The sequence below is a fragment of the Bufo gargarizans genome, chromosome 6 (genome assembly GCF_014858855.1).
Source record: "Bufo gargarizans isolate SCDJY-AF-19 chromosome 6, ASM1485885v1, whole genome shotgun sequence".
Taxonomy (NCBI): domain Eukaryota; kingdom Metazoa; phylum Chordata; class Amphibia; order Anura; family Bufonidae; genus Bufo; species Bufo gargarizans.
Genome location: NC_058085.1, coordinates 380,992,150 through 381,020,136, shown reverse-complemented (window position 1 = coordinate 381,020,136; position 27,987 = coordinate 380,992,150). Strand labels below are relative to the sequence as shown.

Genomic DNA, 27,987 nt, shown 5'->3' with positions numbered 1-27,987 from the left:
AGTGTGAAAGTAGCCTAAGATAAACATAAGTATATTGCGGAAATAGAGCGACAGCTCAGTGACATAAATGTGTATTTGCCGATTAATTGCGACCCTAAATTTGATATTGCCAGGATTATTGGACATTGCCTTACCGATGCATTGGCGGCGGGGGTGATTGACCAGGACCTCTGTGAGTACCTTGTGGTGACACATCCCGTTACACCTGTGATATATGTGCTCCCCAAGGTCCACAAATCTCTGGTTGATCCCCCGGGCCGACCGATAGTTTCTGGTTCTGAGTCAATATTCAGTAACATTGCCATATTCTTGGATAAGATACTTCGCAATTTTGCGATAGGGGCAGTCTCATATATTCAAGACACAACCGATTTTTTTATGCAAACTCAATGCGATTGAGGTGGATAGAGAGCGGACATATATCCTTGCATCTTTTGATGTAGTTTCTCTCTACACTTCAATTGATCACACACTGGGCATAGCGGCTGTGGAATATATGTTAGAACTCTCCTCGATGACTGAATCTGCCAGACATTTTATTCTATCCCTTTTGCATATTGTTTTACATTGGAATTATTTTCTGTTTCAAAATACCTTCTACAAGCAATTAAGGGGAGTAGCGATGGGGTCTAATGTGGCCCCAACGTTCGCGAATATTTTTATGCGAAAATTTGAGGAAGACGTCATCTATGTTTCACACCACTTCAGACATGTGCTGCGGTGGTGGCGTTATATCGATGACGTCTTCCTCATTTGGACCGGCACTGAAAATGAATTGATTGATTTTCATAGGTTTCTAAACAGCAAAAATAGTGATCTTCAATTTACATAGATTTTCTCACATACGGAGGTACAGTTCCTGGACACTACGGTCGTTTGGTCTGGGGAAAAATTCCTTACTAAATTATACACTAAGCCTACTGATAAAAATACCATACTACGATATGACAGCAATCATCCAAAAATATGGTTAGGCATCTACCGTACTCGCAATTTTTGCGGGTACGTAGGATAACGTCAGAGGACAGCAATTTGACGGAGGCCCTTGAAGAAATGTCAAGGAAGTTTGAGGACAGGGGCTATCCGCCAAAGCTGCTGCACATACATAAGCAGAAGGCTTCTGAGATTGATAGAATGGTGACTCTAGCGAGGAAAAATACGGAAAATTTCCAACGTCAGATTCCCTTTATTTCCACACACACGGAAGAAAGTGCGGCCATCAGTAGGATCATTAAAAAGCATTGGAGTATATTAGGAAATACATTCAGTGATATTCAAGAATTCAGACTGCCTCCCCTGTTGTCATACCGGAGAGCTAGCAGTCTGAAGGATCAATTGGTAAGAGCGGATTGTGGTTCCAAACAGCGAGCACGTCAAATGAAATTGACAAAATATGGATTGGGCAGTTTCCAGTGTTTAAGCTGCGTAAATTGCAAATACGTTGGCAAGGGACGCAGCTTCACACATCCTGCCACTGGTAGAACCTACCCCATCAATTTTCATTTGACGTGCAATTCGAATTTTGTAATCTATGTCTTAACCTGCCCATGTAATATGATATATGTGGGAGAAACTTCAACTGATTTAAAAACCAGGCTGAATAATCACAGATTCTCAATACGTCAAAAACGGCGTGATCTACCGGCGCCGAAGCATTTTTCTGAGCATAAACATACAGAACGTGAATTAAAATGCTGGATTGTGGACCATGTACCTCCCCCCCCCCCCAGGAGAGGGGGCAATAGACTCAAAATATTGAAAAATAAAGAAATGTGGTGGATTTATACTCTTGATAGCTTAAAACCTAAAGGGTTAAATGTGGAATATAATCCTGGATGTGTTTAGATGACTGTTTGCCTGATACTCCATGACTGATGCTCTCGATCACGATTCTTGTAGTGAAGGTGGAATTTAGATAAGATTCACAAGCATACGAGTAATTTTCTCTTCTCTTTGCTTTTTAGACACCATGCAGACTGATGCGGAAATGGCGAACATAGAAGTTCGGACACATGTGACAGCTCGCGATGTTCTATGTGTATTAAATTAACTGGATAGATTTTCCTCGGTTACTGTATCCACTCTGTGTCAAAATTAATCTCTTAAGTGGTTTATATGGGAGATCCCCATTACACTGTCTATGGACCGAAACAGTGAGACGGTTCGGGGTACACTACATTCACGTGTGGTGTCCCCCTTACCTGACCACAATTTTGGAGGGGTTGATCCACCCGGGAGGTTGGATCCCTTTCCGATTGGCCCGGACAGTGAGGTCGACACAATGATAAGTGCCTTGTTTTAAACTGAGACGATACCTTTAAGTAATGTCCCATTATGCGCGTGCATTAGCTCTCACACAGGAACATCATGGAGCTAGGTCGCTAGCGATGTAGTGGAGCTGAGCTGCGTGCGCATATTGGAGGCAGAGGTCTGTCTTTGACATTATGTGGTACTTGCAGTATTAGGTAACAGTGCTTTTCTTGGCCAGTATTCACATGGACACGCGATTGTCGGACATAGTCAAACGCTTTTTTTCTTCCTCAGTCTCCGTGGTGTATGATTTTAATTATCAATATATTTATCTTTTTTGTGCTTTCATTCACTGTATTGATGCACATATGCACCTTGTTAAATGCACTATTCAAATGTTAAGAGTTTGGATGCAATACTAATGGGCACAGCTCTGTGTATTCAATAGTAGGATACTTTGCATATGTAATTGTTCACATGACCTAATCATTCATACATACATATATCATACACCATACATATAACATACACCATACATATAACATACAACATACATATAACATACATACATACATATAACATACATACATATACACACAAAATAAAATAAAAATTGAAAACCACTGGCAATCACGAGGGGCCCTGTGTCCCTGTTTGAGTCGAATGGCGGTCGGTCGCGCACGCTTGCTGCCGCTCCAGTACAGCTGCCCCCATAGATTTCAGCTCCACAGCGTTTGCAGCAGCACTTCCCGGTTTACACATGTGCTGCCGACAAAACAATCCATCTGCCGCAGATCACTCGCAGAACAAGCGGTTTGACTTTATGTTAGGCGATTGGCGGCACATTTACATATGGCAATGAGCAGAAGTCCGTGTGAGCATTAATTTCCAATAACTTGGCCACGTAAATGAGCCCCAAGTAGTATTTCTTTCCTGTACAGTTTTCTAGATCCCTGCTTGCTGTCAGACTCAAAACACTGGGGCACATTTACTGAAGTGTTTGCTCCTGTTTTTAGTCTAAGAAAGGCGGTCTCATTTATTTATTTTTGTCACATGTTTGAGTCTTTTGTGTCTTGTTAGATAATTTACATTTTTAGACTAATTCAGAAGTTCACTAACTGACCTATACCTTTTTTTGCGCCTGAATTTGTCACAAAAAAACAGGGCTCTAGATAGCGACCAAAATAGTCGCCAATGCGACAAGACCCCCCTGCCGCAGCTCTGCCGTTGAACAGCGGCGGGGCACAGGAGCTGATAGTTCTCTGCCCCGCCGCCGATGTTCTTCACTTCTTCTCAGCAGCGCAGAGGAGAAGGAGTCTCTCCCTCCCCCCTGTGCTGCTGCCGCCGCCTCCACCAGTAAGGAGACAGGAGGAGGAGGGTATATAAAAGAGGACTGACCTGTAACACAAATACAGGAGGCGGGTGCCGGAATCAAATAGCCAGCACCCGACCTCTGTGACAGGGAGCTGCAATCAGCGGCAGTTGAGTTAACCCCTCAGGTGCGGTACGTGAGGGGTTAACTGCAGCGGATCGCAGCTCCCTGTCATGGAGGTCGGGTGCCGGCTATTTGATTCCGGCACCCGCCTCCTGTATTTGTATTAGCAGGTCAGTTATCTTCATTGGTGGCGCAGTGCGCCCCCCCCCCCCCCCAGTATAAGAAACATTGGTACATAGCGCTGTCCAAACTATTCAATTATTAAAAAATATCTCCTATGCGGTGAGCATTCGCCATTTTTTAGTCACCTTGTCACCCCAAAAAATAGGATAGGACTGTTCTATTATGCGCTGAACGTTTCATAAAATGCAAAATGCACGCTGCAATACTTTATGGTGACGAAAACGAATCAAAATTTTGGTATCAAAACAACTCTACGCAGATCTGATTGGCGTAGCGCTGTCACGATACCCACATTTTTTAATGGGTTTCAATTTGGCAACTAAAAATGTTATTTGGCTCCTAAATTTTTCAGTTCAGGAGCCAATGGCTACTAGGTATTTTTTTTAGTCTGGAGCACTGCATGGTTGACGTACTTTTTGAGCAGTAAAAATGTGACTTTTTTGGCATTAAAAGTCACTATTACCTGGAAATAGGGGTGGGCGATATGCGATATAAATTTGTGCCACGATATGGATTTTGTGCATATCGCCGGACTGCGATAGGACCACAGAGCTGCAGTTCCGATCGGAGTCCCAGCAGTGTAATGCTGGGGCTCCGATCAGTTACCATGGCAGCCAGGACGCTATTGAAGTATTATACTCACGTGAGCCGTGGCCGCTCCTTCTTCTGTGTGTGCGGCGCACTGCTAATGCTTATAGCTCACGTGCGCCGTGCCCTCTCCTTCTCATAGGTCTGTGCGGCGCATTGCTAATGCTATAAAGCATTAGCAATGCGCCGCACAGACAGAAGGAGCAACCAGCGGCCACGGCAGTATAATGCTGCTCACTGACATACCATGGCAGCCAGGACTTCAGTAGCGTCCTGGCTGCCATGGTAACCGGAACTGCTGCTGCCACCAATGATGTGGGGGGGAAGGGGGCCCCTGCCACCAATGATCAATACTGGGGAGGGCGCACTGCCCACTGCCACCAATGATGGGGGGGGGGAGGGGGACCCTGTGGCCACTGCCACCAATGATTAATACTGGGGAAGGAGGGGGGGTGGGTTTGAGTTACCAGAGGGGGCTGATAAGAAGGAGAGACTGGGGGGCGGATCAGAGCCTGGGGGGCACATAAGAGGCTGGCTGCCATGGTCAGCTCCCTGCTGTTGTGTGCACAAAGCACAGGGCAGCAGGGAGAGTGTAAAGTCCTATTCACCCTAATAGAGCTCTATTAGTGTGAATATGACAAGGGTTCTAGCCCTTAAGGAGGCTAATAGTTATTACTTAAAAAGTAAAAAAAAAAAAAAAGTTTAACCCCCCCCCAAATATAGAAAACAATATATCGCGATATATATCGCATATCGCATATGCTTAAAATTATATTGCAATATAGATTTTAGGCCATATCGCCCACCCCTACCTGGAGACATGCAAATATTTTCATGCACAAATAAATAATAAGTAATTATGAACCTGTCATACTGAAAAACAACCACCAGAGGTCAGACTAAGGCCTCATGCACACAGCTGTTGTCGGCCGTGGCCAGTAAACAGTGGGTCCACAATATACGAGCGCCAGCCTTGGGCTCACCACATCACGGAGGGGGACCCATTCAAGTGAATCTGGAAGGCGTGGTGCGAAACGGAGGCACAGAACCTTTCTGCCCCAAAATTTAATTTGCTCTATTTTTATTTTATTTTTTTACAGTGCAGACGGATCACGTACCCATTCAAGTTGAATGGGTCTGGATCCGTTGCAGCAGCTGCACAGATGGTGCCCGTGCATTCGGGACAACAAATTGCGGTCCACAATACACGGAATGGCCGAGCAGCGGCCGTGTGCATGAGGCCTAATAAAAATACGCCTAGTCTAATATGTATACGGCTGTGCGACTATACCTGGAAAAAGAAAGACAGCCGAATGAAATACGCCCGTCTAATTGTATGGCTAAAAACAGGCGAACTTGATAAACGTGCCCCACTGTTTACTCTGGAGACTGACATCCCATTCTGCTCACACAGCTGCCGGTTGTCACAGTGTATCAGAGACCTTCCTTATAATCAGGGCAGGTTTTCAGCCTCTGGATGTTAACAGAGAATATTTCCATCTACTGACTGCAAGCAGAGATCCTGAAAGCGATGAGGAATTAAATATAGAAGTATATTGGGAAGTTCCAGAACATGATTCAACTTTAATTCCATAAATTTGGGGAAATACATTATACAGAGCACTCCCCTTCTGGAAATGTCCTTGTATCTATGAGATGGCAAAAAGCCGGCTCACAATGGAAGATTTCATGAGCCAAACGCGTTTCGGAGCAAAACTTCCTCATTCCTCAGTAGTAGCAGGTAATCTCCGAAACACAATTGGCAACATAAGAAGGTTATATCATGGAGAGTATATCCATATATTAGTTGGCTCACCACCCCGTTTAATCTGAAGAACGGCGCTCTGTCTGTAGGATTCACCCCAAAAAATATATACTATATTGTGGACAGGCAGTCTTCACTTGGAACTACTTCAAGAACAATGATTGCATGAGTGCGTATCAAATATATATACAGTACGTTTATAAAAAAATATACTGTATTTTTCACCCTATAAGACGCACCTAGGTTTTAGAGGAGGATAATAAGAAAAAAATATTTTCCATTACACCTCAGGTCAGACCAGCAATCAGCCCCCCCCCCCCCCCCCCCATGTCATCCGTCAGCGCAAAAAACAAACAAAAAAAACAACAACTTACCTCTCCTGCTCCTGTACGCCGCCGCTCCTCACCACCAGCGCTCCCTCTCTTCTTCCTGGTTCTCGGCTGTCAGCTGTGAAGGCTGGAGGTCACATGGTGCGCAGCCCTGCACAGAAGACAACTGAGCGGAGGACCAGGAAGCGGCGAGTACAGATCCTTCACTGCTTCCCGGTCCTCCGGTACTAATGAGCGCGTCATTAGTATTTGCCCCATAAGACGCAGAGGCATTTTTCCCCTACTATGGGAAGGGGGCGGGAACTGTCTTATGGGGCAAGAAATATGGTATATAAAATACAGAAATAAAACACGCCCAAAAAAAACACGATAATAAAAAAGGTTTAAACTGTATTGGACAATGAAAGCACAATGTCTGTCAGTCATATGGCTGCAGACATATTATGTGATGTTACTGAATAATCTCAGTACAGTATGTTATATGTATGACAGACAGTAGATATCACTGAGTTTATACACAACATTGGTGGTTTACAGTAAATAAGGGAGTGATTCACTCTGACCGCAATATAATATATATATATCTCTCAGTATATGGCGTTCATGTTTGTATTTAGTTCAAAAATTCTCCTCTGTCAATAAAGACTCAATAACTGTCTATAATCAATTTACAGTTGGTGATATAATGTAAACCAGCTCTATGTCCCACGTAATGGGGACCTAATAACAGTCCATATAATATATTCCACGTTGGTGGTATAATGTAAATCACCCTTGTATCACACGTGGTAGTGGTAGGCAACAAATATTTGACAAGATGGCAGATAGTCCGTATGGTTTACTCACTGTTGGTGGTATAGTGTAAGCCGACCTGCGTCCCACGTGGTTAACCGTAGGATGGCAGTGAGGCTTATCTTACCTCCGCATCTCCATATATAATGGGCGCCGTTACCCCCCTAGTGTCGGTGTCCCACCTGGTATCGCTGAGCTCAGCGGTGCACGTGATACAATGCAAATTCTGCTCGAGCCGATCCGCTGTTAGAGAATAGTCACAAAGTCCGTGGAGCGCTCCAACTTTTCTTTGATGCAGACAATATTCTAGCGGTAGATGAATATAATTCTGTGGGTCTTGGTTCGGGTTTGTTAGATCTGTATTACCAAACGCGTTTCGGAGTATACCGCACTCCTTCCTCTGTGACCATATTTCATCAAGGAAACATCCCACTTATATACCCATATACTGTCGTTTGCAAGACCCATAATGGATTATCACTCTAAAAAACTCATGTGGTTTTATTGCGTTTTCCATGCGGTTTTTCGTCTATATGTGCGTTTTTTTTTATACAATTGCAACTTGTTTCCAATAATACACCTGTATATTCATTTTCAACATATTATGAAAATATTGTGAAAGATATGAAAATACATATCAAAAAATATAATAAATAAAAATGTATGTAATTAAGTGGCAAATTGTTGTTTTCTTGCTCATTAGGCCTCATGCACACAAACTACACCCCCCCCCCCTCCCCGTTTGTGTTCCTTTTTTGCGTTCCATATACGGAACCATTCATTTCAACGAACCCGCAAAAAAAAAAAAAAAAAAAACAGAAGGTACTCCGTATGCCTTCCCTTTCCGTATTTCCGTTCAAAGATAGAACATGTCCCATTATTGTCCGCATAACGGACTGTTCTATCAGGGGCCAGCTGTTCCGTTCCGCAAAAAATTTAATGCACACGGACATCATCCGTATTTTTTGCAGATCCGTTTTTTTTTTTGCGGACCGCAAAATACTGAAAGCCATACGGTCGGTCGTGTGCAAGAGGCCTTATAGTTGTCTTGTCATTACTTCTAAAGAATGGTCTTATCTTCTACATTTTTGAACTGAATACAAACATGAACTCCATATACTGAGATTTATATAATAAATATATAATTTTTTTATATTGCGGTCAGAGTGAATCACTCCCTTATTTACTGTAAGCTACCAATGTTGTGTATAAACTCAGCTACTGAAAGCCGGAATTAGACTTACCGGTAATTCATTTTCCACTAATCCACCATGACGGCCCAGAGAGAGATTGACCCCTGACCTCTGTAGGGGCAGGAACAGAGATGGGTTTAAAAGGACCCCTCCCACCACCATACACCAGTGAGTTCCAGATTATAGTGCCACAATCACCAGTTAACAAGTGAAACAGTGTTTTTTTGTTGCTGTTTTTTTTTGTATTAAGTCATACCAAACCATTGGAGTTTTTTTGGGGTGGGATATCATGCAGTCATGGTGGATTCGTGGAAAATTACCAGTAAGTGTAATTCCGGCTTTCCACTTCACCACCATGACGGCCCAGAGAGACATAAATTATATACGTCTTCGGGTGGGGCAACGGCCTGTAGGATCTTGCGACCAAAGGCCAGGTCTGAGGACCTGGATAAGTCAAGTCATGGTGGTGAAGTGGAAATCAGTGATATCTACTGTCTGTCGTACATATAACATACTATACTGGGATTATTCAGTTACCTCTTTATCACACCAGTGATACCAAGTAACATCACATAATATGTCTGCAGCTATATGACTGACTCATTGTCCAATACGGTTCAAACCTCATCTTTTTGGGGCTTTATTTCTGGATTTTCTATTTTTATTTTTTTTATAAACGTGTAGATATTTGATACGCACTCATGCAATCATTGTTCTTGAAGTAGTTCCAAGTGAAGACTGCCTGTCTACAATATATTATATATCATGGAGAACCATCTTCCATCTCTAGTGCAACCAGTTCAGTTCGATACCAGACTAATCACCAGGAGACGTCGGCGTCTCAGCATTCGCACTATGCACGAACTAACTGAACTTAGGGGAATACGCTCAGAGCAGCAGTGCTTCGTACAAGTAACTGCGGACAAGAAAAGGCATTTTCTATTATAGTGACAGCGATGTGTGGTCCGCACATTGCCGGTGTCCGCGTTTTGCAAAACACTAACAGACGTGTGAATGGACCCTAATATTGAGGACACAGCAAATCTCTATAAACTGCCTTAGGGCTCCTGCCCACGACGGTCTGCAAAACACAGATATCGGCTGAGAGCCGGTAGGACGTGCTATATTTTTTACGGCTCCGTGAAACAGACATACGGATCAGTGTGATGTCCGCATCTTTTGCAGCCCCATTGAGATGAATAGGTCTGCATCTAATCTGCAAATAATGCAGACCAAAACTACGGCCGTGTGCATGAGGCCTAACTCATATACTCTGTTATTCTGCTTTGTCAATTGCTGTACGAGCTCCTTGGTTCTGACTACCATACTGTAAGGGGCGAGCACTTATTCATCTGTTCCAGCAGTACTGACTGCAATTACAGCCTCACCTTAACCTGCCTTATACATGAGGGCCCCGCGTCGGGTGCTCTTGGACCACGATTATATTGTTATCTAGACCAGAATTTTTAAAGTGGTTGTCCCATCTTATACATTGGGGGCATATCGTTAGGATATGCCACTAATGTCTGCCAGGTGCAGGTCTCACCTCTGGTATCCGCACCCATCTCTAGAACGCAGTCTACAAATTGAAGAAGAGCGGGCCGTGCATGCTCGCCCGCCCTCCAGTTATTTCTACAGGACTGCCAAAAATAGCTGAGCATGCCGAACTGGCTATATTTGGCACTCTAATAGAAATGAATGGAGGGCGGCCGCGCATGTGAGGTCCGCTCTCCTTAAATTTGTAGGCTCCGTTCTAGAGATAGGTGCGGGTCCCAGAGGTGAGATCCGTGCCTAGCAGACATTAGGGGCATATCCTAGCAAGATTCCCCAAATGTATGAGATGGGAAAACCCCTTTAAAGGCCATGTACACCTTTGGAGGCAATTTTTGTTTAGGATTGCATTTTACTCATTTTCAGCTAAAAAAAATATTTTCAATTGGCCTTTATTAAAACTATTGAGCCATTATGTCAAACGGTTAACTACGGAGAGAGGTCATGAACACTTATTTCAGCCACATTCAGTCCCCATCCCTAAGATAAGAACTGAGCGGTAATGAGTGTTTATAACGTCAGAGAGCAGAGATAAAGAGTCCGTCAGCTCCTGGTCTGATGGAAAAGACAAATCCCCACAGGCAGCTAGTAGAGCATCTCAGCTCTGTACAGAAAAAAGGATTCCATATTGTTAATAAAACCAATTGAAAAAAAATTTTTTTGCTCAAAATAAGTATATCTAGTATTTGTGTCTTACACCACTGTGGTTTGCATCACAATGACTTTGATCCTTATTTTTTTTATTTTTAATGCACAGTCTGAGTGATATACCATCACATTTCTATATATACCCAGATAGGCGGATTCATTTCAACTCATACGAGTTCCCAATCCACACTGTTCATGGGATTTCTGTTTCTATATGGGATTTTACATACATTACATTGATATATTGTTTTTGGCAATATTACCTGCACAGCCAGTCCTTTCATTCATATTTTATTGCTGGAGTTTTGGGACTAGGCTCTTGTAATTATTGTCACCTGATCTGAGCAACTGGGAGCCAACCTAGAGTTCCTTGGTAACTGATCCGGATATTTCCCTTGATGGTAAAGTTGGGACGCCCCCAAACACATCAAATGGGTGGCGGATTCCAAGAAAGCCGCCGGGTTCTACTATCATTAATCTGATGTGCACGGCCAATTTAAGGGACACCCATCACTCAGTTCAATAAACTTTATTTATACCATCACGTTTCAGAATCTTTAAAAAAAAAAATATATAAATATATATATATTTTTTTATATTTTTATTATACTTACATATTGTTAAAGGCTGAGCCATTTGTCCAAAGCCACGGGCTTCTGTCATATTCTCTTCTCAGACCAATCCAATGATCAGAAGACCCTTTAAATCGGATTATGAAATCCTGGAGATAAAACAAATAAAACCGCCATCAACCATAAAAAATAAATCTCTCAATCCGGAGCAGATTAAAAGGTTAAATGTATTAAACTATACAGAGATCCAAGTCCTCTGCACAGACATTTTCAATTAAAAAGGTGCACATTTCGTTTTAACGCTGCAAACCCCTCCAAGTGGACATGGCCTGCAGGAGGGGATGTGGCCTCCCGTGGACTAAAAGACGTACTACCGTTTTTGCCAGTAACTTCTGTAAATTATAGCGTGAATATAAGATTCGGCATACATCTGATTATCTGGTGCAATAACTGCCAGAAATATTTGCCAAATGTACTATGATGTCTGCACCTCACCCCAGTGCAATTAAGACAGCATATGACCCATCACCTCTCCTGACACGTCTGCATTCCCCATGTAATAACCGTTCTGGAGCATCTATTCTTATGTCTGGATGTTGTGCCGTTCCTCTATTATTCCTGCTAGACATTAGGAATGAATTGCTAGCAGTTTGCAATAAATGCCCAGATGGGTGTTAACAGTTGGGGGGGGGGGAAGGTCCCTGCACAGTCCGACGCTGGCAGCACTGACTGAAGACTGCGCAGGGACAGCCCCCAACTGAAGACACTCATCTGGACCTTCTTTGCAAACGGCTGGTAATTTACCCATAACTTCTAGCAGGAATAATGAAGGAATGCTACATCATACCGTACAATCTTAAGACGCTTAGAATTATTATATCGGCAACGCAAGTAGTTACTAAGACAGCATGTCAAAAAAAAAAAAAGGTTACAAAGGGTTTAAAGGGGTTTTCCGGCACTAACATACTGGATCACCAATAGCAGATCAGTGGGCCCAACACCCAGAACCCCTCAGCGGTTAGCAAACAGTGTATGGAGCGGTAACGCCACAGCGCCGTACACCGTGTAGTGGCTGTTCTCAGGTACTGCACCTCAGCTCCAGTCACTTGAATGGCTGCAGTAACGGACAACGACCCCTACTCTGTGCATGGAGCTGTGGTGTTCCAAATAGTTACTGCCGCAAACAGCAGATCGGTGGAGATGCCGGAGGTCAGACCCACATACATCTAAAACTAATGACCTGTCCTATGGATAGGTCATCAATATTAGTCCTGGAAGACCATTTTAATAAATTCCCACTAGAGAGTCAAATGATAAACACCTGTCTACCTGGAGCCTCCACTAGAGGGAACTCAGGAGCTCACGGCATACACTAATTGGGGTTAAAAAATGGATGCTCAGGTTAAGTGGTTAATGTAGAACAGCATGTGGCGACGCTCCTTGTACATTTAAGGCTACTTTCACACTGGCGTTTTGGTTTCCAGTTTGCGAGATCCGTTCAGGGCTCTCACAAGCGGTCCAAAACTGATTAGTTTTGTCCTCATGCATTCTGAATGGAAAAAGGATCCGCTCAGAATGCATCCGTTTGCCTCCGGTCAGTAACCATCCCGCTCTGGAGGCGCTGCCTGCAGCGTTTTGCTGTCCGCCTGACAAAGTGGAGCCAAACAATGTAAGTCAATGGGGACGGATCTGTTTTCTCCGACACAATAGAAAACGGATCCGTCCTCCACTGACTTTTAATGGTGTTGAAGATGAATCCGTCATGGCTATAGAAGACATAATATAACCTGGTCCGTTCAGGACGGATGCATGCGGTTCCATTATTGTAATGTTTTTGCAGATCCATGACTGATCCACCCAAAACGCGAGTGTGAAAGTAACCTTAGAGTCTAGGAACCAGCCCTACATCCTATAGGTACCTACCAGCTCATGTCTTAAGTCTATAATGGCAAGAGTAGCATTCCTGGAGACACAGAACTCCTGGCTCTTCTCCCACTCGGTAATATTGGCAGAGAAATAATAACATTTTTTCATGTACCAGATCCAGCCGTCGTCACAGGGGTCAGAGGGGGTGGTCACAGGGGCAGGACATTCACCTGTAACGGGATATCACGTGTGACATGTATGAGATTAGTGCAGAATTACTGTGAAGGTAGAGAACATCCTGGAAGAAACCCTAAGAATTCCCTAAGCAGTTTTCTAGGCTCCGTTCTTCCATCTTGTGAAAGACAAAATTCAATATTCTGAATTATGGGATGCCCATTAGTCATACTGCCATTCTAAGATGGAAACAAGTGCTGGATTAAAGGCCGTTCACTTAACCCCTTCCCGACCACCATATGGCTATATACATGGCATGGCACGTGTATAAATGTTGGCAGCCTGAAAGTCAGGGAGCGCTGCTTCACTGCTCTCTGCAGCGCATCCCCACCATGTACCCGGCTTCATTCTTCTGCCCAGCCATAACGGAGCCTATAGCATCGATTTCTGGGCAGAATAGTAGTTATGGACCATCATGATTGTCCAGTGGTCATATGGTTACATAATCCAGCGCTCCCCCGCCTTCACCTCACAGTGCGATCGAGTGACGGAGTGAAGAAGAAACAGTGATGCACTTCTCTATATAGACAGTGTATATATCATCTCCAATATATAATCCCATTTGCCCCAACCAGAATAGTCAGGTAGGGAAATTATATATATTATAAAGCTGAGGGCATGTTTGTATGTATGTCTGCTAAAGGCGCTCTGAGAGAAGGACGCTCGCTTCCTCAGCACTCCCTCAGTGCGCCTGCGCCGATGACGTCACCTCTAAACCCGAAAGAGAAGACGTCATCGGCGCAGGCGCACTGAGGAAGCGAGCGTCCTTCTCTCACAGAGCGCCTGCACCGAATGAGGTGCAGGCGCGGGATTTGAATTGCAAACTGGGCCAGCCGGAGGAGGAGAGCGCTCGCTGGCCCTGTCAATCAGCAGGAGGAGGGGCTTATTTTATTTTTTTTTTTTTAAGGAGGATGCAGCGGCTACCAGCAAGTAGACGCCCTACCTGCTGGTAGAGAGGTAATTTACATATTATAAAAGTGTAGTTTTTAAAGAAACTAGCCAACAGAAAAGGGTAAGAGCACTATATATTGAAAAATCGCAGTATAAAGATTTTAATTAGCCTAAAAAAAAAATATTACTTTGGGGGGGTGGGGGGCGGGAGGGGGATGACAGAAGCCCTATAACAACACACACAAACATAAAATGAAATAGATGAAATATACTCGTGTGAAGCCGGGTCCTTCAGCTAGTGTGTGTGTATATATATATATATATATATATATATATATATATATATATATATATATATATATATATATAATATGCGCTAAAAGCTTCTTTACTGCATTTGCAGTAAATAATAATATTGGCGTCATGTATTTGACCCTGTTCACATATTCACTTGTATACTCAGTCTTGGTGAATTTAGTGGTGTGCTGCTACTTTATTTGAGATATAGATATAGATATATATACACACACAGTCCTTTAGTGATGTTTTAGTCCTTACTGGGAGATAATCGGCTTAGTACCAGTGAGAGGACTGAAATGTCACTGCTTGGGTGAATAAAGGACGCCACTTCTCGCACTCTCTGGATGTGACGCTGCTCTCTCTCTCTTTTATACTGCAGAATTGTGAGAATACGGGCTGTTTCACGCGAGCGAGTCCATTGCAGGAATCGCTCTCCGTGTGAGTGTGATCCTCCGCTCTGGACTTGCAGGAGCGCGCGGCATTATCATGATTTATAATGCTATGTGTCTCTGCATGGGCTTTTTCCCCACAGAATCGTAGTGACATAAAGGCCATGCAGAGACACATAGCATTATAAATCATGATAATGCCGTGCGCTCCTGCAAGTCCAGAGCGGAGGCTCACACTCACGCGGAAAGCGATTCCCGCAATGGACTCGCTCGTGTGAAACAGCCCTAAGAGAACCAGAATAACAAAGAAGGGAGGGAAAATAAGGGTGTTGTCGTGGGCTCTGGAAAATCCAATTACCGGTGAGTAATCATCATTGTTTCCCCTTCACCCACGACAGCACGAGTGATTTATCTGGGCAGGAGAGCTGAGGTTGAACCAGAGACAGGAAACCCCACTGAACTGGGAGGAGAGTCTTTTATTCTGCAGGTTTCCTGTCCCTGGGGGTGGATCCTCTCTCTCGTGGGTGAAGGGAAAAAAAGTTATTTCTGTCTATTTCTATATATTTTAGATGGGATCAACCATCTGCCAGTTCAGCCTCATTCACACGTCAGTGTCCAAATCCATGAAAAGGTGGTCAGTGTCAGTGATGCCTTTGAAGATAGAGAAAAAAAAAAAAAAAGGACCGGCACTCGCTGTTGGTATATAATCTTGTTGCGATTTATAGGCACGTTCCAGTGACGCGTTTCAGCATGCAATCTGCCTTTATCAAGCAGAAATAGTTATGATAGAGAAAACCGTGAGGTCAGATTAAATTAAATAAGTCTGACTAATAAATTCTTGGCCAGAGGTTATCACGAATCTTTACTGGTAGAACAACGGAAGGAAGTAGATATGATACAAACAGAAAATTCCCAAGAACCTGCGCATTCCCCTTATTGTGAAATATCACCCGTGGATGAACAAGATCAGGTCGGTCATTTATAAACACTGGAATGTGATAGCCCAGTCCTATCTACAGGTAGAAGAGTTCCAGAGACCACCGATGGTCTGTTCTAAAAGAGCAAACATCAGGGAGCAAATAATCAGAGCCGACATTGGGAGTAAGAGGGTTCTCCAGACAGCGCACGCTCTGCACTCCAAGACTTGGAACGTTTCCTTGCCCGAGTTGCATACATTGCTCCAGCATTATAAGAGGCGCACACCTCACTCACCCACATGAGGGACATTTACGTGTAACAGCCAGTTCATCGCGTACATCCTGAAGTGCCCGTGCGGCTTGGTATATGTAGGGGAGACATCCATGGGAATGAAGGACAGATTCTCAAAACACAAATCCACCATACGAAAAGGAAACCTGATCTTACCCGTTCCACCTCACTTTCACACAATTGCGCAATTACACTTCCAGATCATTGATAGTGTCTCCCAACCACAGCGTGGTGGCGACAGGTACAAACTCCGGCACATGAGAGAGGCTTACCGGATTCATCGTCTCCAGACACTGGAACCCAGAGGACTGAATCGGGACTATGCATTAAATAGCTTTTTATGACTTTCTTTGATTATGATAATCACGTATATAATTTCTTACAGCGGACGTGAAATGAAGTTAGGATTACACAGCGACAAGATGGATTACCATGACTTCTAATGACCACATCTTCTATTATTTTGTAGACTCTTGGTGTTCAGTGACTTCCCCTTCCCCCACCCTTCCCCTTTTGCTTTTTTCAGTTTTTTTCTTTGTTGTGTTGCCATTACTACCTCACGCAGTGTCTGAGGTTTGGCGGGTTATTTAAACAGGTGCTGGTTCACGGTTTGTTCAGTTTGATAAAGGCAGATTGTATGCCGAAACGCGTCACTGGAACGTGACAATAAATCACAACGAGATTATATACCAACAGCGAGTGCCGGTCCTTTTTTCCTCTTAACTACATGGGACGGCTGCCCTGGGACACGTGCACTGCCACTCTATTTCCCGCAGTGCCGATCGATATACTGCAGCCTCTGAAGATGTCCGTGTGTCCGTTTTTTGCTGTCCGTGTGTCATCCGGGTTTCACCGACACTGCGCAGCTGAAAAATAATTTTCGAAGCATCTCCTCCTAATGATCCGTGAAACATGGATGGCATCCTGCACACGTGGAACACTGATGTGTGAATGAGGCGTTAAAGAAGCCGCACTATATCCAATTTCAGCTGGTGAATAAAGGACACTGCTTTCTTCACTGAAGTTGGATGCGCTGCGGCTTATTTTTCTTGTATAATATACCATATATATCGTGTTAGCGATGCTGTCTCTTGCACATCTTAGGGCTCATGCACATGCCATATGAATTTTGGGGTCCGCAAAAAAATTGATCACATCTGCGTGACACCTGTGTTTAATCCGTATTTTTTTTTTGCGGATCCATTGTAACAATGTCTGTTCTTGTCCCCAAACGAGACAAGAACAGGACATGTCTTTTTTTTTTTTTTGCGGAACGGACATAGTCATTTCAGTTTTTTTGTGGCCCCATTGAAGTGAATGGTTCCACATAAGGTCCACCCAAAAAATGGAACGGACAGACAAAAAATAATGTGTGTGCATGAGCTCTAAGGCCCCTTTCACAAGGGCGAGTATTCCGCGCGGGTGCAATGCACGAGTTGAACGCATTGCATCCGCACTGAATCCGGACCCATTCATTTCTATGGGGCTGTGCACATGAGCAGTTATTTTCACGCATCACTTGTGCGTTGCGTGAAAATCGCAGCAAGCTCTATATTCTGCATTTTTCACGCAACGCAGGCCCCATAGAAGTGAATTGGGCCGCGTGAAAATCGCAAGCAAGTGCGGATGCAGTGCGATATTCACACATGGTTGCTAGGAGACGATCGGGCTGGGGACCCAATCTGTATTATTTTCCCTTATAACATGGTTATACAGAATGCATAGTACAATAGCGCTGGAGGGGTTAAAAATAATAAAAAATTAACTCACCGAGTCCACCTGATTGCGTAGTTGCGGATCTCTGTCTTCTTCTGTAATGTTGAGCTGCCGGCTAAGGACCTGTGGTGACGTCACATCACATGATCCAATCACATGGTCCCTCACCATGGTGATGAACCATGAGATGAGCACAGTGACGTCACCACAGGTCCTTTTCCTGCATACAGCAAAGAAGACGACAGAAGAGATGCCGGCTGCGTGATCAAGTGGATTAAGGCGAGTTTTTTTTTTTTTTAACCCCTCCAGCCTTATTGTACTAAGCATTCTGTATTAAGAATGCTATTATTTTCACTTATAACCATGTTATAAGGGAAAAAAATACCATCTACAGAACACCTAACTCAACATTTTGGGATGACTTCACCCTTAGGCCTCCTTCACATCTCCGTTCAGAGATCTGGCAGGCAGTTCCAGTGCAGAGCAGCCTGCCAGATCCTCTACTTCACCGCCGGATCCTCTACTAACTGCAATGAGATCCGGCGGTGATCCGTCAGATTTCTGGCATAAATGCTGGGTTTTGGCCTGAGCAAAACCATTGCATGCAGTGGTTCTTTGTCCGGCCAACAGCCGGCATTTGCACCGGATCTCCAACACAGAGATGTGAACGCTGCCTAAATGAGGACATGAAACACTGGACACTGACCTGTGCCGCGAAGGACGCGAGATAGAACAATGGTTAATGCGATAATAACCAGTGGAAACAGGATGAGCCAAAGGGGGACGGTCACACTTCTTCCTGGAAAATAAAATGTGCACTGAAATGAAACAGAAGGTCACTTCTGGACCCCCCACCCGCCCAAAATCTGGATTGTTTTTAGCTTATTAAAGGGGTTGTCAATGTTAATTGTGAACATTACAGCATTCACTAGACAGGTTGGATCACATGATATTTTTATAGAGCAGGTTGTTACGGACATGGCGATACCTAATATTTGCATTTTTTCATTTTATTTTACACAATAAAAGCATTTTTGAAAAAAAATCATGTTTTTGTGTCTCCACTTTCTGAAAGCTACCATATACTTTTTTATTTTTTGGACGATTGTCTTAGGAAGGGTCTAATTTTTTTTTCAGGATGAGATGACGGTTTGATTGTTAGCATATTCGCTTTTTGGCACAGTTAAAAAAAAAATTATGGTGTTCACCATGCGGCAAAAGTTATGTGATCCTTTCATAGATCAGGTTGTTACGGACGCGGCGATACCAAACATTTTTAGTGTTTTAAATTTTTTAACCAATTATATGTGTGGATATAGGAAGAAGTTTTTTTTTTGCAGGCTGTTTTCTGTTCAGCAGCGTTGAGAGGGTGGAGGACAAGGGGGGGCCATCCTAAACAGGGTGGGAGGCGGTTAACCCTTCAATTAGCAGAGCAGTGGCCTGATGGTTAGCCCCTTCTATACAGCGGTCAATAAGGACCACAGCATGGAAGGAGTTATGTCTGCCGTTTCAAGCAGAGGAGGAGTTACAGAGAATCCGTCAGATGATGGATTGTGAGGGCAGCCTGCTGTGCATAGGAAGCACCTAAGGCTGTAGAACAAAACGAAAAGAAAAAAAACAATTGGAGAAATTATTTTCTCCACAAAATGAATTACTGTAAAAATGTCATTATTTTTTTTTTTTTTTTTACAAAGGTGTCCATAGCCTTTACGTCCTGCTAGGGGACTTGAACATGTGATCCCCTGATCACCTCTCCCATAGACTGCAATGAATTAACCATTGCAGTCTATGAGATATTCGCTACGTTCCTATTGAGCAGCCGTATCCTGCTTTCACCAAGTCAATATAGTGTAGTGTCAATCTGTCCGATTTCAGCGGTCTGTCAGTACTGACCCGCTAAAGCCCACATCGAGCAGCAGCAGCAGCAGCCACCCCATCTCCAGACCATGACTGATCGTTTCCTATCCTAAGTACAACAGTTGTACTGCAGCGGGGGAGGGGTGCGGACGGCGTGCTGCATCAAACTCATCTCTCGCGCAGCATTTGTAAGTCAGTACTCAAACTGCTAATTCTGCGAACAGTGACTGGCTGCAGCGGTGCGTGCACAGATGTGCAGGTGTACAGTTGTGGCCAAAAGTTGAGAATTACATAAATATTGAAAATTGGAAAAGTTGCTGCTTAAGTTTTTATAATAGCAATTTGCATATACTCCAGAATATTATGAAGAGATCAGATGAATTGCATAGTCCTTCTTTGCCATGAAAATTAACTTAATCCCCCAAAAAACTTTCCACTGCATTTCATTGCTGTCATTAAAGGACCTGCTGAGATCATTTCAGTAATCGTCTTGTTAAAGAGGACCTTTCACTACTCTACAAACGAAAAACTAACTATACCTGTGGGCAGAGCGGCGCCCAGGGGTCCCCCTGCACTTACTACTAAGTCTGGGCGCCGCTCCGTTCGCCCGGTATAGCCTCCCGTGTCTGCGCTCCCTCTGACTGATTTCTTGTAGGAGGCGTGTCCCTTGCTGCACTGCTGGCCAATCGCAGCGCACAGCTCATAGCCAGGCTATGAGCTGTGCGCTGCGATTGGCCAGCAGTGCAGCAAGGGACACGCCTCCTACAAGAAATCAGTCAGAGGGAGCGCAGACACCGGAGGCTATACCGGGCGAACGGATCGGCGCCCAGACTTAGTAGTAAGTGCAGGGGGACCCCTGGGCGCCGCTCTGCCCACAGGTATAGTTAGTTTTTCGTTTGTAGAGTAGTGAAAGGTCCTCTTTAAAGGGGTTGTCCGGGTTCAGAGCTGAACCCGGACATCCCTCCATATTCACCCCGGCAGCCCCCCTGACATGAGCATCGGAGCAGTTCATGCTCCGATGCTCTCCTTTGCCCTGCGCTAAATTGCGCAGGGCAAAGGCATTTTTAGGAGATCCGGTGACGTACCGGGCTCTCCATGGGGCTGACAGGAACCCCGGTGACGTCGGGATTTAGCTCTGCCCTAGCCAGTAAAACGGCTAGGGCAGAGCTAAAGCCCGCCCCTTAGAGCCGGTGACGTCACCGAACACACTGCCGGGCGGATTTTACCGCCTGGCAGTGTGTTATTGAAAACAAAAAAGCCTGTGCCCTGCGTGATTTAGCGCAGGGCACGGGAGCGCATCGGAGCATGAGATGCTCCGATGCTAGCCTCAGGGGGACTGTCTGGGTGAAAATAAGGGTATGTCCGGGTTCAGCAATGTTGACGAGAACAAGGCTTGAGATCATTATGTCAGGCTGATTGGGTTAAAATGACAGACTTGACCTGTTAAAAGGAGGGTGATGCTTGAAATCATTGTTCTTCCATTGTTAACTATGGTGACCTGCAAAGAAACGCGTGCAGCCATCATTGCGTTGCATAAAAATGGCTTCACAGGCAAGGATATTGTGGCTACTAAGATTGCACCTCAACAATTTATAGGATCATCAAGAACTTCAAGGAAAGAGGTTCAATTCTTGTTAAGAAGGCTTCAGAGCGTCCAAGAAAGTCCAGCAAGCGCCAGGATCGTCTCCTAAAGAGGATTCAGCTGCAGGATCGGAGTGCCACCAGTGCAGAGCTTGCTCAGGAATGTCAGCAGGCAGGTGTGAGCGCATCTGCACGCACAGTGAGGCGAAGACTTTTGGAAGATGGCCTGGTGTCAAGAAGGGCAGCAAAGAAGCCACTTCTCTCCCAAAAAAAAACATCAGAGACAGATTGATCTTCTGCAGAAAATATGGTGAATGGACGGCTGAGGACTGGGGCAAAGTCATATTCTCCGATGAAGCCTCTTTCCGATTGTTTGGGGCATCAGGAAAAAGGCTTGTCCGGAGAAGAAAAGGTGAGCGCTACCATCAGTCCTGTGTCATGCCAACAGTAAAGCATCCTGAGACCATTCATGTGTGGGGTTGCTTCTCATCCAAGGGAGTGGGCTCACTCACAATTTTGCCCCAAAACACAGCCATGAATAAAGAATGGTACCAAAACACCCTCCAACAGCAACTTCTTCCAACAATCCAACAACAGTTTGGTGAAGAACAATGCATTTTCCAGCACGATGGAGCACCGTGCCATAAGGCAAAAGTGATAACTAAGTGGCTCGGGGACCAAAACATTGACATTTTGGGTCCATGGCCTGGAAACTCCCCAGATCTTAATCCCATTGAGAACTTGTAGTCAATCCTCAAGAGGTGGGTGGACAAACAAAAACCCACTAATTCTGACAAACTCCAAGAAGTGATGATGAAAGAATGGGTTGCTATCAGTCAGGAATTGGCCCAGAAGTTGATTGAGAGCATGACCAGTCGAATTGCAGAGGTCCTGAAAAAGAAGGGCCAACACTGCAAATACTGACTCTTTGCATAAATGTCATGTAATTGTTGATAAAAGCCTCTGAAACGTATGAAGTGCGTGTAATTATATTTCACTACATCACAGAAACAACTGAAACAAAGATCTAAAAGCAGTTTGGCAGCAAACTTTGTGAAAACTAATATTTGTGTCCTTCTCAAAACTTTTGGCCACAACTGTACAAAAGGTTTATTAAGAAATTAATATCTAGAACTGAAACACCTTCAGTTCCCCTGGTGACCACCTGGGACTTTCCTGGCCGTACAGAAATAAAGGGGCTTTTACAGCAGATCGGGGTCTATACCCGTGCACGCCATACTCCTCTACATCCCAGCAGTCAGACCCCCGCTGATCAGATGCTCCAGGGGTGGGCAACCTGCGGCACTCCAGCTGTTGTGAAACTACAACTCCTAGCATGCATACTTGCTCTGCTCTTCTCAGAACTCTCATAGTAATAAATGGAGCATGCTGGGAATTGTAGTTTGGAGCGCCGCAGGTTGCCCAGCCCTGCGCCTATACTGTGGATAGCAAATAAATGGGTTTTGTGGGACAACCTCTGTAATGCAAGGTAAGATGACAGCACACTATGAGGAGGTGACATTTACCATAACGCTGTAAGAAGGACTTTCCGGGGGTCTCACATTTTTCACCTCCTTTCAATGGAAATCTGTTTTCTGCCACGACCTGAAATATATGATACAAACTATATGAAAGATACAAATCACATGTATAAAGCAGGTATATGGCATCATGGGATAGCAGCGCCTGTACATAAGGGCTCAGCCGTTCTCCTCGGGGGGGGGGGGGGGGGCCATTGGGCCATTTTTTTTTATAATTTTTTATTTTTTTTTAGCACCCCCTATCATTTAAAGAGGACCTTTCACTTTGAAAAACATTGTAAACGAAGTATGCTGCCATGGAGAGCGGCGTCCGGGGATCTCACTGCACTTACTATTATCCCCGGGCGCCGCTCCGTTCTCCCGTTATTGCCCTCCGTCCGGTACCTTTGCTCTGTAAGTTATAGTAGGCGGAGTCTGCCCTTGTCCTGTGGGCGTCTCCTTCTTCTAGGCTGCAGCGCTGGAAGGCTACACTTCCCTTCAAGCTGACTTTGTAACAGCAAACTGGGCCATTGTGAACAGATGTACGCTGGACACATGATAACTCACATGTAAGTTTTTAATGTTTGTTTTTTTGTAAAAAAAAAAATTTGACTTCCCTGGGATTGCTTTTATACATATGCTTGACAGCTGAGATGTGGTGGTCTGATGGCGACATATCATCTCAGAAGGCAGGGTTAGCATGGCCGAAATGTGGAAAAGCTTTATCAGCACGCCACAACAACCAGCACCACCAGCTGATATGGAACGTCTAAGCAGGAGGCAGCATTTCACCAACATGGTGGAGCAGTATGTGTGCACACGCCTACACCTACTGAATGACGGGTCTGCCCCCTTCAACTTCTGGGTCTCCAAATTGGGCACATGGCCTGAGCTTGCCCTTCCCCCCTGTCCACATAAGCGCACGCGGCCCCCCTGTCCACATAAGCGCACGCGGCCCCCCTGTCCACATAAGCGCACGCGGCCCCCCTGTCCACATAAGCGCACGCGGCCCCCCCGGTCCACATAAGCGCACGCGGCCCCCCTGTCCACATAAGCGCACGCGGCCCCCCCGGTCCACATAAGCGCACGCGGCCCCCCCGGTCCACATAAGCGCACGCGGCCCCCCCGGTCCACATAAGCGCACGCGGCCCCCCCGGTCCACATAAGCGCACGCGGCCCCCCCGGTCCACATAAGCGCACGCGGCCCCCCCTGTCCACATAAGCGCACGCGGCCCCCCTGTCCACATAAGCGCACGCGGCCCCCCTGTCCACATAAGCGCACGCGGCCCCCCTGTCCACATAAGCGCACGCGGCCCCCCTGTCCACATAAGCGCACGCGGCCCCCCTGTCCACATAAGCGCACGCGGCCCCCCCGGTCCACATAAGCGCACGCGGCCCCCCTGTCCACATAAGCGCACGCGGCCCCCCCGGTCCACATAAGCGCACGCGGCCCCCCCGGTCCACATAAGCGCACGCGGCCCCCCCGGTCCACATAAGCGCACGCGGCCCCCCCGGTCCACATAAGCGCACGCGGCCCCCCCTATCCACATAAGCGCACGCGGCCCCCCCTATCCACATAAGCGCACGCGGCCCCCCCTATCCACATAAGCGCACGCGGCCCCCCCTATCCACATAAGCGCACGCGGCCCCCCTATCCACATAAGCGCACGCGGCCCCCCTATCCACATAAGCGCACGCGGCCCCCCTATCCACATAAGCGCACGCGGCCCCCCTATCCACATAAGCGCACGCGGCCCCCCTATCCACATAAGCGCACGCGGCCCCCCTATCCACATAAGCGCACGCGGCCCCCCTATCCACATAAGCGCACACGGCCCCCCTATCCACATAGGCGCACGCGGCCCCCCTATCCACATAGGCGCACGCGGCCCCCCTATCCACATAGGCGCACGCGGCCCCCCTATCCACATAGGCGCACGCGGCCCCCCTATCCACATAAGCGCACGCAGCCCCCCTATCCACATAAGCGCACACGGCCCCCCTATCCACATAAGCGCACATCGCCCCTCCCCCTCTCTCACCTAGAACTACTAGTTGATACGGCAGTTTTCCACACACAGGACACTTTGCATGCATTATGCAAATGTAGGCGGGTCCTGGGCGTCTCCTCCTATTTTACATAGGTGTGTCAGGACATGCAAATAGTAATAAGTTTCAGGATAGTGATTGGAGGATTTGAAGAGATGCGTTACTGTCTGAGGCTGCTGATTGGTGGATTTCCGGGTGTGAGAGCAGCTAGAGCAGAATCACAGAACCCCGCCTCCTGTATCCCACGCTGATACCCGGTACAATCCTAGTCTCCCTTCAGCGCTATGGGAAATACGCGCGCGCTCGTCTCTTTTCAGAAATCTAATAGCAGTGAATGGAGAGAACACCAATCATGCGGGGGGCCCTCTCCTTTACTTCAGGGGGCCCGTTCTAGGAGCCGGACCAGCACTCACCTGACACTGGTGCCAAAACCTAGCGATCGGCGGAGGTCGGACCTCTGGGGCCCCTGGTGATCACAAGAACAGGGGCCAGTGCTCCCCGTCTGAATGGAGCGGCAAACAACTATGTGGAGAACCACAAGTCCCAGAATAACCCGCTGTCTATTATCAGACCTGACACTGCTCTGCGGATGGTACATTACAGTACAGACCTACAGTAACACAGAGGAGAACCACAAGTCCCAGAACAACCTGCAGAGCACAACTACAGTGATAGAGAGGAGAACCACAAGCCCCAGCAGACCCCGGCGTGAGCCGCCACTTTGTACATAGATTACCTCAGAGCAGTCCTCGGCCGGAGAAAGGCTCATCTTCTGCATCTCCGGCTGCTGAGTAAAGTAATGAGTTCAAATGAGACACCAAACGGACCTTCTGACGTCACACTATCACGTGACATTTCTACATTTTCTAGGTCACGTGGGCCGGCAGCCAGCACGCGCTTCTATTACAGCGCTACCATTATTACAGTAGGAAGGTCAGGCATGGCTGCTCTGTGCACCAGCGTCTAGCACTGACAGGCAGAGTGTCTGCCTGAGAGGTACATGTGGAGCCTGTGGAGGGGGCTGACAATTCGGTGAGGTGGGGGGGCTACAGTGTGAGATTGTATGATGGGGGGGGCTACGGTGTGAGATTGTATGATGGGGGGGACTATGGTGTGAGATTGTATGATGGGGGGGACTATGGTGTGAGATTGTATGATGGGGGGGGCTACGGTGTGAGATTGTATGATGGGGGGGGCTACGGTGTGAGATTGTATGATGGAGGGGGACTACGGTGTGAGATTGTATGATGGAGGGGGACTATCGTGTGAGATTGTATGATGGAGGGGGACTACGGTGTGAGATTGTATGATGGAGGGGGACTATCGTGTGAGATTGTATGATGGAGGGGGACTAACGTGTGAGATTGTATGATGGAGGGGGACTACGGTGTGAGATTGTATGATGGAGGGGGACTATCGTGTGAGATTGTATGATGGAGGGGGACTATCGTGTGAGATTGTATGATGGAGGGGGACTACGGTGTGAGATTGTATGATGGAGGGGGACTACGGTGTGAGATTGTATGATGGAGGGGGTCTATCGTGTGAAATTGCTATAACTTTTGCGCAAACCAATAAATATACACTTATTGCATTTTTTTTATCAAAGACATGTAGAACAATAAATTTAGAGAAAAATTTATATAGAAATGTAGTTTTATTTGAAACATTTTACAACTGAAAGTGAAAAATGTCATTTTTTTGCAAAAATTTTGGTCAATTTCGATTAATATAAAAAAAAAGTAAAAATGTCAGCAGCAATGAAATACCACCAAATGAAAGCTCTATTAGTGAGAAGAAAAGGAGGTAAAATTCATTTGGGTGGTAAGTTGCATGACCGAGCAATAAACGGTGAAAGTAGTGTAGTGCAAAAGTGTAAAAAGTGGCCTGGTCATGAAGGGGGTTTAAGCTAGCGGGGCTGAGGTGGTTAATGTATGTGGGGGGGGGGGGGGTGAGCCCCGTATAATATTGTATGCGGGGGGGGGGGTGGGCCCCGTATAATATTGTATGCGGGGGGGGTGGGCCCCGTATAATATTGTATGCGGGGGGGGTGGGCCCCGTATAATATTGTATGCGGGGGGTGGGCCCCGTATAATATTGTATGCGGGGGGGTGGGCCCCGTATAATATTGTATGCGGGGGGGGGTGGGCCCCGTATAATATTGTATGCGGGGGGGGGGTGGGCCCCGTATAATATTGTATGCGGGGGGGTGGGCCCCGTATAATATTGCGCAGAGGGGGGGCCGAGTAATATTGGATGCAGGGGGGGCGCTGTGTGATTTTGTTTGCGGGCTGCTAGCTGGGGAGGCCACGTTGTATCTCACATGTTTTACTGAATAGATAAGGTTTCCATCTTCTCCGCACCCGATATTTATTCTTATATATTTTCTACTGTACAACGCTCACTGCCCTTGACACTGACAATGGCCTAACGGACACGCACATTACACCGCCCTGCTGATCTGTGAGGAGCAGCATTTACTGCTACAAGGGGACTCCCTGTACAATGCTTTAACCCCTTTCTGACCACCCAACGTAAATATACAGTCCTGATCAAAAGTTTGAGACCACTTGAAAAATGGCAAAAAAATCCTATTTAGCATGGCTGGATCTGAACAAGGTTCCAAGTGGAGCTTCACCATGCAACAAGAAGAAATGGGAGGGAGACAAAACATTTTTTGAGCATTCAATTTAATGAAAACAACGAATAAACTGAAACAGGCTGTTTTTCAGCTGATCAAAAGTTTAGGACCAGACCTCCAAAAAAAAACTAAACCTACCCAAAACAGAAATCCAACTTCCAAACATGAACTCAGTAATGAGTAGCTCCACCGTTATTGTTTCGGCATGCTTGATGCAAGCGTTTCCATGAGGTGAGTGGGAACATTTCTCCAAGTGGTGAAGACGGCCGCACAAAGGCCATCTACTGTCTGGAACTGTTGTCCATTTTTGTGAACTTCCCTTTGCCATCCATCCCCAAAGGTTCTCAATTGGATTTAGATCACGGGAACACGCAGGATGGGCCAAAAGAGTGATGTTATTCTCCTGGAAGAAGTCCCTTGTCCTGCGG

At 46.0% G+C, this 27,987-nt stretch overlaps 1 protein-coding gene across 1 annotated transcript in view; it reads right to left on the bottom strand.

The window, feature by feature from the left end:
- The window catches only part of LOC122940196 (C-type lectin domain family 2 member D-like), a 39,026-nt gene extending 13,273 nt beyond the window's left edge, over positions 1–25,753 (bottom strand). The window contains exons 1-5 of the mRNA XM_044296638.1: positions 25,655–25,753; positions 22,876–22,954; positions 18,618–18,710; positions 13,230–13,402; positions 11,349–11,455 (exon numbers count right to left, since the gene is read on the bottom strand). Of these exons, the coding sequence (XP_044152573.1) occupies positions 11,349–11,455; positions 13,230–13,402; positions 18,618–18,710; positions 22,876–22,954; positions 25,655–25,696 (494 nt within the window). The 5' untranslated portion in view covers positions 25,697–25,753. The remainder of the gene's footprint in view (positions 1–11,348; positions 11,456–13,229; positions 13,403–18,617; positions 18,711–22,875; positions 22,955–25,654) is intronic.
- Between the last annotated feature and the right edge of the window lie 2,234 nt (positions 25,754–27,987).